This window comes from Hyaena hyaena, unplaced genomic scaffold (assembly GCF_003009895.1).
Source record: "Hyaena hyaena isolate Hyena2069 unplaced genomic scaffold, ASM300989v1 scaffold_302, whole genome shotgun sequence".
Taxonomy (NCBI): domain Eukaryota; kingdom Metazoa; phylum Chordata; class Mammalia; order Carnivora; family Hyaenidae; genus Hyaena; species Hyaena hyaena.
Window position 1 is genome coordinate 1063077 of NW_024080936.1, and position 11783 is coordinate 1074859.

The window sequence follows — 11783 nt, forward strand, 5'->3', positions numbered from 1 at the left end:
GGGGCGCGCCGAGCCGCGCTGACCCGGCGCCCCGTCTCTGGCCCCGCCCCGCGGACGCGCAGCGTGCAAGCGCAAGGAGCAAGAGCAGCAGAAGGAACGCGCGCTGCAGCCCAAGAAGCAGCGGCTGGTGTTCACCGACCTGCAGCGGCGCACGCTCATCGCCATCTTCAAGGAGAACAAGCGGCCGTCCAAGGAGATGCAGGTCACCATCTCGCAGCAGCTCGGCCTGGAGCTCAACACCGTCAGCAACTTCTTCATGAACGCGCGGCGCCGCTGCATGAACCGCTGGGCCGAGGAGCCGGGCGCCGCCGCCGCGGGCCCCGCCGGCGCCGCCGCCACCTTCTCCAAGGCCTGAGCCCCGGCGGGGGGGGGCTGGGGGGGCGCGCTGGAGGGGCGCCCCCGCCCCCCCAGCCCAGTGCACAAGAAGGCCCCTCCTCCCTGCGCCCCGCCCCCTCCAGGCCAAAGGGAGCCCTCCGCGACCCCCCCCCGGGGGAGAGGACGGCGGAGGGCGCCCCCCAGCTCCCGGAGGTCGGGACGCCCGGAGGGCCGCGAGGAGAAGCAGGGCTCGCCGCCGCGTTCCCGAAAGCGGGTCAAGAAGCACATAGTAGAAATATAAACCGGGTATTGAACAGAAGGAATTTGAAGAATAAACCCCGACCCTGCCCTTCGCCGGCCCCCGCCCCCCCAGCAGGGAGCCCCGGCGGAGCCCTCCTCCCCCAGGCGGTCCTCCCGCCGACCCCGCCCCGGACCCCGCCCCTCCCAAAGTCGCCAAAACCCCGCGGGGCTGGGTCCTCCCCGCGCCCCCACCCGCACCGAGACCAGCCCCCTCCGCCGGCAGAACCGCCCCCCCCAGCCGAGAACCCCGCTGTTCCCCCCACCCCTGGCGGCCGGGGTTCCTTGTGCCAAGAATCGCCTGCCTTAACGTCTGGGGAGGGGTCGCAGCGGGGGCCGCCGGCGCCCACGGGCGGGCGCCCTCCCCCGCCCCGTCCCAGCCCGGAGGGGACCGCGAGCTCAAATATGCGGGTACATTCCAGACGCCTCCCCTCCCCGGCGCCCCCGCCAGTTCACTTTACCTTTCGGCACCTTGATGACCCCGGGAAACAGGACAAAACAAACCCAGATTCCACGGAGGAGAGACCGGCACAGAGCGCGCGGGAGCCTGTGTGGAACCTTCTGGAACTCAGCACCACCTCCCAGCGCTCAGGGGTGCGGCGCTGGGCCTGCAGGGGAGGCTGGGGGCGAGCCCCAGCTCGTGACTCTCTCTCCAAGGAGATCAGAACGTGCTGAAGAAGGTGGGATCTGCTTGCTCCTTTTTTTGCCAAAAAAAAAAATTGACAAGGCGGAAGGAAGGTCAGAAATGAAGACGAGCACCTCCCCCTCCCCCCCAGCTTGTCTCTCTTCCCTTCCTGGTGACCTCCAGGTGACCTCCAAGGCTGGCCGGCAGCTGGATCCCGAGAACCCCCCTCCCCACGGTTGGAGATCTGGAGGCTAGAAGGAACCTCACCCCCCAAACCCGGCTCCTCCACTGCCTCCCAGGGAGGTAGTCACCCCTCCCCCCCTCGAGAATGCAAAAGACTTTTCTAGTGAAACGCCCCCTCCCCAGGTAAAGGCTACCTCACTCAAACGTTCTTGTCTGTGATTGGATAAATCACGCCTGATACCAAAGATTTCCCCCCAAGGACCTGTGCTGGACGCTGGAACTCCCCGCCCGGGGCCGGGTGTGCCCTCCAGGTGCCCCGCTCCCTAGCAGCTAGAGAGAGAGAGAGAGAGAGAGAGAAGGGAAATGGAGAGAGAGAGAGAGAGAGAGAGAGAGGAGGGAGAGAGGATACTGAGGTCGATGAGTGCCTTTTTCTGGAACCAAAGATGTGTGTGAAATGTTCTCTTGTCCTTATCGACTCGCTATTCTCCCGGCTTTTTAAGCAACCGATCTGAGTGATGCTTCTAGAACCTCTGGGTGTTGGGGCAGAATCCTAGGAGTCCCTGTCCCCGCTCAGCAGCCCCCCCAGACACACACACGCACGCACACACACACACACCACACCAGTGCCCTCTCTGTGGTGGCGCTGGGCCCCGGAGTCCGGGTGGATGTGACCCCTTCCTTCCTCCCCCACTGTGACCTGGGCCCCACTGGACGGACCGCCTGCTTATGGGGGACAGGGCTCCCTGACACCTGTGCTGAGACCAAGGGTCAGAGGCCAGAGGTCTCTGTGTTGTCCCCTGTTGTAAAGTGTGGAACTTTCTCGCAATGGTGACCTGTGGTCAGATCGGGTCAAGCCCCACCAGCCCCGGTCACAGAAGCATCCCCGGAGTCCCTTTCAAACACACACACGCACACGCACACACGCACACACACACCAGCTCTGGTAGTAGCCCCCACCCCCAGCGGGCCCTCAACCCCCCCCCACACACCCAGCTGTCGTCACCAAGACCATTCTCCACGCAGGGAATGACGCATCCAGCACAGCTCCTTCGAGCCTTTGACAATTTTCTCTGAAATACCTCAAAATATTTAATGTATAGTTTATGTGATAAAAAAAAATCCTTAGCTAGTTTTTGGAATACGTGACTTGAAGCTTTATACCGTTAAATTATAATTTTGCAGACGATGGTATGTCGTTTCTTTGAAGAGTTCCGTGGGAGACATATTGAATGTCAGGGCGGTGAGAGCGGCGGTCGGAGGCCAAGGGCAAGGGCGGCGCGGGCGGGAGGCGGAGCGCGCGGACCGGCGTTTACAGATTTCTTATTCAAACGAGTCCTTCAGGAAAGGCAGGAAGAGAGAGCGTGTACCTTTCTGTTCTCTGGCGTGTTCTGTTTCTCGTTTTCTGGAGTCATGTCTTATAAGAGTATTTATTATTCTATGTGTTCTGTGTTCAAATGTAATTTAAGAAAAAAAAAGGAAGAAAAATGAAAAAAAAAAGACAATGGAATTTGAGTTGATGCATGACTACTGTGCTGGGGGGTGGGGCGGGGGGTGGGGCGGGCCGCTCAGAGCCCCAGGAATCCGTGTCGCATGCTTGTGTTTCGTGCCCGAGTTCAGTCGGGGCTCCTTCGCTGCTCTGTGTTAGTTTCCCCCTTTCTAAGGATCTGTGTCCAGCGGCGGGAGGGGGCGAGGCCTCGGGCGGGCAGGAAGGGGAAGGAGGCAGCGGACCTCCAGACCCCCGTGCCCACCTCCCGCTGCCCACATGCCGCCTGCCCGTGCCAGCCGACTGGGGGGTCCTGGGCCTCGTGCTTCTGGGTCTTGGGCGCAGGTGGGTGTCTCTGCCACCTCGGACCCCCTCCCCCAACCTGGCTGGTTTCACGCTAGCATGAATTCCCAAGTGTCTTGTTCAGAGGAGAGAGACAATCAGCCAATTCGAGTCTTGTCGCCCAGGGTGGGGGGGGCGGGGTGTACCCCAACTTCGGACATCTGAAGGGCCCTCCGGAGACACCTGCTGCCCCCAGGCAGGCCCCCAGCAGGACCCCTCCCGCACCCTCGGGCTCCTCGGCCCTTCCGTCTGGCCTGGGGTGTGTGGGGAGGGGGGTGCACATCTGTGGAACCCCCCCAGCCCACGTCAGGACCCTAGAGAACAGAGCGCCCCCCCCAATTGTGAAAGCGGGCTCTGGGGCAGAATCCCTGCCTGTGACTCCGCTTCTGCTGAGCTCGCACCAGGGCAGAGCCCACCTTCCGAGACGGGCGGGCCGGGGCCTTGGGGTGGCCGCAGGGAGGTGCACCCAGGACGCAAGGCTCGGGATTAGAGGGCGGGGGCGGGCACAGCCCAGGGCCCCTCCCATCCCGCCCGGCGCCGGCTGGAACGCGGCCAAGTCCCTTTCTCCAACAGCAGAGTGAACACGCCCGTCCCTGGGCCCGGGCTCCCCACCGCGGCCCTGGCAGCCCCCCCCCAGGGCTGGTCTTTGGGGGCCTTCCCTTCAGCCGGGGGTGAGGGAGGGCCAAGAGACCACGTGACCCTGAGTTTTTAAGCAAGACTAGACACTGGGGCTGCTCTGGGTCGGGGCACCACTTGGGTCATCCAAAGTCCCCCCCACCCCGGACGCTAGAGGGAACAGAGGCCCTCTCCCTCCCACCCTCAGGTGACAGGCTTAAAAGTTAAAAAAACAAAAAAAGTCTCGGTCATTGTTAACCACTGCTGTGCTGGATTTGTTGTTTTGTTTTTCTCCAATAAATTATTTTGTACTCACTCACCTGGACGTGTGTGTCCGTGGCAGGGGAGGCGCGGGGCGCGGGAGGGGAGGCCGTCTGTCTGCGGGCCGGCCCCCCACCCAACCGCCTCTTCCCGTGGGGTCAGCCCAGCACCCCTGCCCCCCGAGGGCGTGGAAGGTCCCCGGATGGCGTCCACCCCGGGGGGGGGGGGGGGGGGAGAACGGCGGGGGCGGGGCTCCTCCTGCAAATCCCGCCTCGGCCGCTAGAGGCCGGTGTTCGCATTTTAGGACCCGGGGACGTGGCAGAATGAGCCTCGCGCAGCCCTGGGGGAGGCGGACCCTGGTTTATTAGCAAAGAAAGAAAAAAGAAAAACAAGGGGCGCGGAGACTAGCGTTCCGGGGAAGGCCGCGCAGGCGGGCGGACGCGTTGGACGCGGGGCCGGCCGCTGCCCCTGCCCCGGCGGCGGGAGCCACCCCGCGGCGCCACCTTCCCCGCCCTCTCCGCGGGCGGCCGGCTCGGGGCTGGGGTCCGCGCCGCGGTGGGTGGGGGCTCACTGGCACGCGGCGCCGGGTCCTCCGCGGGGGACTGGAGAAACAGCTGCCCGCTGGACGGCCGGTCCCGCCGGGGCGACGGCGGGACCTTCCACGGGGCCGTCTCCTCCTCCAGGGGCGCGGGCTGGCTCCCCGGAGACCGCGCGCCCCCCGACGGCCGCGGCTCGCTCGCGTGGGAGGCCGAGGGTCTGAGGCCCGAAGGCCGCGCCTCGGCCGCCAGGAAGGACCGCACCGAGGGGCCGGGCAGCTCGTCCTGCAAGAACACCTTGTCCCGGTGCACACGCCCCTTCTTCCCCGGGAGGGACATCTTGGGGCGCCAGGGGGACGACCTGGTGCTCAGGGGCAGTTCTTCGTCGGACGGACTGACCTGGCCCGCCAGCCTGTGGCTGTCGGCCCCCGGCCCGCGGCGCAGGATCGTGCCCTGAGTGATGAGTTCCGCGTAGCCCTCGCGGTGGGAGAAGGCGTAGCTGGAGCGCCGCCTGCGCGACTCCCGGCGCAAGTAGGGCGCCGTCCCCACGGTCACGATCTCGCTCGGGGGCTCCTCCACCTCCTGCACCGCGGAGAGGAAGGCCGGGGTCACCGGAGGGGCTGCAGAGCCCTTCCCCGGCCACCGCCGACGGACCAGGCCCTTCCCTCCCTGGGCAGAGCCGTTAGAGCCCCTCCGAGGCTGACTCCGGGCCCACCCGTCAGACTCCTTGCTTGGCACCGAACCCTGGACCAGCCACCAGGCGCCTCGAGTGCCCTCTGGTGGCACAGCCGGGAGCGGCGAGCCTGGGACAGCCAGGTGTCCCGCTGGGGGGGGGGGGGGGGGGGGGGCAGAAGACGGCAGGTCTAGGGCCCTGTCTTGGTCACAGTGAGTTCTGGGGCCCAGCCCAGCCGCAGCTGCCCTGGCAGGTTCTGGTTGTGTGAGCCCCTGGTTCCTGCTCACACTTTCTCTTCACCGTAGCAGAATGCACATAACGCAAGATGTACCGATTTAACCACTGCCAAGTGCACAGCTCAGCGGCGTCAAGCACACTCACACTGGTGCAGCCGCCCCCACCATCCGTCTCCAGAACCTTCTATCTCCCTGAACTAAGACTCTGTCCCCATGAAACACTGACTCTTCACCCCCCGCCCCACCCCTGGCTCCCACCATCTACTCTCTGTCTCTGTGGACGGGACGCCTCCAAGGACGCCCTGGGAGTGGGGTCACGCAGGACGTGTCCTTCTGTGTCTGGCTTCTGTCACTGCGCACAGTGTCCTCTGGGTCCGTCCACGTGGTGGTGGGATGTCCTAACATAAACACTGTGTTTATGCTTCATCCACACATGGACCCCAGGGTGGTTTCTACATCCCTTCTCTTCCCTAAACCATTTCCAAGTTGCTCCGTCATCTCCACCCCAAACCCTTCATCTGGGGTCAGAAGTCCAGTTGGCCTCGTGGGAGCTCCGGGCCGGCTCTGCCCTCGGAAGGGTGCTTTTCCCCTGGGGAGCCTGGCGCCTGTTATTTGGTCCCCCTGAAGCCACTGACTGTGTGTCTGGGTCTCCGTTCCCACCCCCCCCCCAGCCCTGCGTGTCCGGGGGTTTCTGCTCCCGGTGCAGGTTCTGGCTGCTGGGGTCCCAGGAATGTGCAATGGGGACCCCAGCCCCTCACCCTGGGGCGCGGCTTCCTGAGGGCTTGGTAAATGACACGCAGGGCCAGCGTGGGCAGGGTGTTCAGTGACACATTCAGCAGGACCACCAGCAGGATGGAGGGGTGGGACAGCACGTTGCGGTCAGCATCTGGCAACAACGCAGGGTCACAGCCCGTGGGGGTGGAGCCTCCCCGGAGCCTGCTTGGTGGCCCCTGTTCCTGCCTCCCCACCAGCCTCCCCTCCCTCCACCCCCAGGACACCTCTGTGCACATTCCGAAAAGACACAGACTCTCACACACACACACACACAGCTGAGAAGACACAGGCTCACAAGGGGGGGACGTGGACTTCGGACACAGAACACCCGTCTCCGGGGCCCGCCACCCTGTTCCCCGCTGGGGGCTCACACAGAAACGGGAAGGTCTCGGGGGAGATTTGGAAGAGCCAGAAGCTCTGGCACGCCCAAGTTATGACCACGTAGAAGCAGAGGCTGAGGAAGATGGCCAGCGCAGACAGGACTGTCCAGTACTTGATGATGAGGACCACCTGGGCAGGGACAGAAGATTAAGCCGGGGCGGGGCCAGGATGCAGGACTCCGTGGAGGTGGGTGGGGCTGGGTCCCCAGGGCCCACGAACGGCACCTGCTAAGGTCCTTGGCGGGGTCAACTGAGCCGTGAGATCTCAGTGGCTCACGTCCAAGGCCCCACTGCGGGGAGACAGGCCGGTGGCCCTGCCTACCTCCATGGTGATGGACAGCAGGCCGGACAGGGCCACGACCACAGAGAAGGACTGATAGTCACTGAAGCTGGCAGGCCCAGCCGAGTCGTGGCTGACCCACAGGGTCACGAAGAAGTTGACCAGGGAGGTGGCCATGCCATGGGCAAGGGCCTGGAGAAAGACCCAGTAGTTAAAGAGCTCGTCCTTCTGGCCCACGATGTACAGCTGGGGCAGCTCCAGACTCCGCTCGGCACTCACGTCCTGGGGGCGGGGCACGGGGGGAGGAGCCAGGGCTTGGGACCAGGTGGGGAGTGGGAGGCGGGCCCCCCCCCCCGCCGCGCATGCTCTGGGACCCCTGGGGGAGAAATGTAAGGCGGAGACAGGAGCATCTACAGGAAAGGAGGAGGCGAGGCGAGCCCCTGACTTGCTCACCTGCTCGAAGAGACCGATGTAGAGAACCGGGAGTGTGCTGTATAACAGGTTGAAGAGCGCCAGGAACCAGCCTTCATACAGAGGCTGGCAGGGAGGGGGCGGGAGTGAGAGCGTGGTCAGCCTTCAGACGCCAATGGCCAGAATCAGCACCATTTCTTTATCTGAGAAGACCCACCCGGACTAGCTGGACCCCCCAGGGAGGGTCCCAGATAAGCTGGAAAGTCAAGCTATAATGAAGGTTGCTGCGAAGACCAGGGTTGGGTTACATGAGGCTTGATAAAAGCCGGGAGAGAAAAGGTGGAGAGAAAAAGCATGGTCTGATGATTTCGAAACTTCACCTTTGAGTCCTTGTTTTAATGGCTTCAATGCAATACTACGGGAGGAAAAATGGCTAGAGAATGTGTTTTCTGGTCGTTTTTGGTTTGGGGGTTCACTGTGTGGAAGACCCCTCGTGGACAAGTAGCCTGTCTAATGACAAATCCAATCCAGGTGACAAAAGAAAGGCTTCAGTTCCCCAAACCACTTTATGTGTATGCTGGTACTGAACGAATGTTGGGGAGAAAAGAATCGCAAAAGTGAGGCTAAGCTGAGCCTGGTTCTGTGGGGCTGGAATCAGACATATTGCTGTGAACTCGCTGTTTTAATATACACAAAGACAGATGAATACACGCCTAGCTCTTGTCAACTGAGAGAGTAATCCTGTAGCATCCCAGTACCGATGAGCACACCAAGCACTTAGATCTTGGTGTCTAACTACCAAGAACTGGGGCTCCTTATGGAAATGGCTGATTCCAGGGTCCAGGCAGGAAAAGTACAAAAGGAGCGTGGGAGCTCTTGTAGCACCAGAAAGTTGGGGGGGGGGGGTTCTCAGAGAAGAGCAGGTGCATGTCAAAAGGACAGACTGGAGACACGTGAGCAACAACATACACAATAAAGTATCATCCACCGGTGTACACGGACAGGGATCAATACTGAATAAATAAATAGAGGAGAAGAAACAGTTCTCCCAGTTAACAAATGTGGAAAGGGGCGCCTGGGTGGCTCAGTCGGTTGAGCATCCGACTTAGGCTCAGGACACGATCTCACAGTTCGTGAGTTCGAGACCCATGTCGGGCTCTGTGCTGACAGCTCAGAGCCTGGAGCCTGCTTCGGATTCTGTGTCTCCCTCTCTCTCTGACCCTCCCCTGCTCACGCTCTGTGAGCAAAAACAAATAAGCATTAAAAATTTATTTGAAAAGAAAAGGAAGAAGTAAAACTCTCTCCCTTGCAGAGGACATAATCCTACATGCAGAAAATCCCAGGGGACCCACAAGGAAGCCGCTAGAGCCAGTCCGCGGACTCAGCAAAGCTCATGTCCACACACCCGCAATGAATAATCCCAAAAGCAAATTAAGAAAACTCCAGTTACAGAAACTTCTAAGAAATATATGTAAACAAAAAAGTAGAGCGGTCAAACAATATACATTTATGTATGTATGGCTCGGTCCCCCTCACGGCCATCTATTTAGAGACAATGTCCTCACAGGCAGGGAAAATCGCCTTCTGCAGCTCCAGGGAGCACATCTAATCTTCACCAAGATGCAGCCTAGAGTCAGGGACCCAGACTCCTAAGGCCTCTGTGGCTCAAATTCTCTTCTCCCCGAGAAAGGAGACATTGGAGCATCTGCCCCGGCCCCCCCACCTTGCTTCAAAGCTCCAATTTGCCAAGTATCCCGGAAAATGTTGGGCACAGAGCTGGGCACGAACCCTCCTCCCCCGCAGGGCACGCGTAACCCTAACCCTAACCCTCCCTGTAGCCTCAGGGAGGACCCAGCGCCCCGAGACGCCCCGCAGCGGCCCGCGTGGCCGCCGCCCCCACCCCAGGCCACGGGGAGGACCCAGCGCCCCGAGACGCCCCGCAGCGCCCCCGCGTGGCCGCCGCCCCCACCCCAGGCCACGGGGAGGACCCAGCGCCCCGAGACGCCCCGCAGCGGCCCGCGTGGCCGCCGCCCCCACCCCAGGCCACGGGGAGGACCCAGCGCCCCGGGGCGCCCCCGCAGCGCCCCCGCGTGGCCGCCGCCCCCACCCCAGGCCACGGGGAGGACCCAGCGCCCCGGGGCGCCCCCGCAGCGCCCCCGCGTGGCCGCCGCCCCCAGCGCACCTGGGCGGTGAAGCCGCTGTAGAAAGCGAACCAGACCTGCACCATCATGCTGGCCAGCGTCTTGTAGACGAAGTAGCGCAGGAACTTGCACACCCGCATGTAGGACCAGCGGCCGTGCACCAGCAGCAGGCGCTTCAGGAAGCAGAACTGCGCCAGCGCGTAGTCGCTGTTCTGAACGGCCTGCATGCCCTCCTGGCCCGCCAGCCCCACGCCGATGTCCGCGGCTGCTGGGACGCACGCGCGCGGCCGTGAGCCCGGGCCCGCCCCGCCCCGCCCCGCCCCGCCCCCGGCTGCCCGCCACGCACTCTTGATCATGTTGACGTCGTTGGCGCCGTCCCCGACGGCCAGGGTCACCACACGCTGGTACTTCTTGACCAGCGCCACGATCAGAGCCTTCTGCTTGGGCGTCACGCGGCAGCAGATGACCGCCTGGCACTGGGAGGCCAGCTCCACGAAGGCCCGCTCGCGCTGCACCTCGGGGCTCTCGCGGGTGTTGGGGTCCTTGACCTGCGGCGGCAGCCGGGTGCCCCTCAGCTGGATCCCGAGGGTCCGCCACACCAGGGACGCCCTGTGGGCGCGCAGGAAGTCCGTCTGCTTGCCGGGCTCCTGCCAGAGCTGCTCCACGTCCATGTCCATGTCCACGTCCTGGACCAGCGCGCGCGGCTCCTTGCGCAGAGACAGCAGCAGCTGGTCCTGGGGGGTGATGGGGGGCATCACTAGGCCTGCACCCCTCTGCTCCGGGCAAGCTCCGCTCGCCCCTGCGCCTGCGCCCCGAAGCCAGGCTGGACTTGACCACGACCCTCCGTTGCTCTGGCTCCTTCCGCCTCGCCTCTTCCAGCAGCGCCCACGGCTGGTGGTCCTCCCAGCCCCCTCCCCAGCACCGGCGGCGCTGCCGTGGGCCCCGAGCGGACACTGACCAGGAACTCCCCGCTGATGACCATGGCCACCTTGACCTGCGGCGGGAGGCGGCTCTGCAGAGCGCCCCTGCCGCTCTGCGGGCTGTCGCTGCTCTCCCAGGAGGCCTCCAGGATCCGACTGTGGGTGCAGGCCCCGGTCAGCCGCCAGAGCGCACGGGCCGCCCTCCAGCCCGCCCCCAACCCCGGCCCCCCGCCCCGGCTCGCCCGCGCCCGCGACGTACCGGGTCTCCTTCTCCTCCAGAATAAGCATGTTCTCCGTCAGCAGCTGACAGGCAAAGCCAATGTTCACCGCGGTCTCTGCAAACCAGCCCAGCTCAGCCCCCTGCTGCGTGGACCTGGCCCCCCCCATTTACATCTGCATGCTCCTCCCCCCGCCACGGGGAGTGGGTCCGCAGGCACGTGACTCGGGCCGGCGAGCCCTGAGTTTTTGGCTGCCGCTCTGAGCACGGGCCTCGGTGTGCTGGCCTGGGCTGGGCTCCTGGACGAGGGAGCGTGAGGGCCAGGGCCAAGGGGTCATGAGGCGTAGCATGCCTAGACCCCAGGCACTTCCTGGAACCCACACGAATGACTTAATTTCTTTTAAAATCAAGAAAAGACATGAGTATCATCCAACCAGGATATTGGGATATTGTCTTGATCCCAACGCAGCTGCAAAACGTCATTGTAAATATTTTGTGTGTACGTGCCGGGTGCCCGCGTGAGTCCTAATGCGGCCCCGCGGGCAGTGGAGATTCGGGGCTCCAGGACCAAAGGACCAGCAGTCTCGGCCACGTTGCCCCGAGTCAGTGGGTAACCCCCAGGGCCTGCCCTGAGCCCGGCTCCGCCCACCTCCCACACAGGGGACACCGGACACTCAGGAAGTGTCCGCAGGGCGCCCGGCCTCCCGAAGGAGGTGTGGGCGGGACCCCAGCATGAACTGTTCCCATTTCTCCCTTCCCGGACGACGTGGCCTGGAGGGCGGCGGCCTGTCTGGGCAGGTGATGCCCTGTCTCCCACCCCCCCTTGTCCCTGCGCTGGGCATGGCCGCCCTGGGACCCACCTTGCTTATCCCCTGTGAGTACCCACACTTTGACGTTCCCCTGCTTGAGACACTTGATGGTGTCGCAGACGCCGTCCTGGAGTCTGTCCTCAATGGCTGTGGCTCCCAGCAGCTGGGGGTGGGGGTGGGGGGCGGGGCCGGGAACCAGACTGAGCGGGCGGGGGCGGGGCCACCTCCGGGCGGGGCGGGGCCAGCTCTGGGAGGGGCGGGGCCAGCTGGGGGGGCGGGGCCAGG

The 11783-nt window shown here is 63.8% G+C and overlaps 2 protein-coding genes across 7 annotated transcripts in view; one reads left to right on the top strand and one right to left on the bottom strand.

The window, feature by feature from the left end:
• ONECUT3 (one cut homeobox 3) overlaps positions 1-355 on the top strand; it is a 17298-nt gene extending 16943 nt beyond the window's left edge. The window contains exon 2 of the mRNA XM_039248148.1: positions 63-355. Coding sequence (XP_039104079.1) covers positions 63-355 — 293 coding nt within the window. The remainder of the gene's footprint in view (positions 1-62) is intronic.
• A 4111-nt stretch (positions 356-4466) lies between these two features.
• Positions 4467-11783, bottom strand: part of ATP8B3 (ATPase phospholipid transporting 8B3) — a 19369-nt gene continuing 12052 nt past the window's right edge. For 4 of the 6 annotated variants that reach the window (XM_039248156.1, XM_039248154.1, XM_039248155.1 and 1 more), the window contains exons 19-28: positions 11550-11661; positions 10732-10807; positions 10511-10628; positions 9899-10286; positions 9594-9820; positions 7454-7537; positions 7043-7282; positions 6712-6850; positions 6325-6452; positions 4467-5239 (exon numbers count right to left, since the gene is read on the bottom strand). In XM_039248156.1, coding sequence (XP_039104087.1) covers positions 4526-5239; positions 6325-6452; positions 6712-6850; positions 7043-7282; positions 7454-7537; positions 9594-9820; positions 9899-10286; positions 10511-10628; positions 10732-10807; positions 11550-11661 — 2226 coding nt within the window. In that variant the 3' untranslated portion in view covers positions 4467-4525. Of the gene's footprint in view, positions 5240-5824; positions 5965-6324; positions 6453-6711; positions 6851-7042; positions 7283-7453; positions 7538-9593; positions 9821-9898; positions 10287-10510; positions 10629-10731; positions 10808-11549; positions 11662-11783 lie in introns of all 6 variants that reach the window. The other 2 variants (XR_005531061.1, XM_039248153.1) reach the window with 2 other exon arrangements.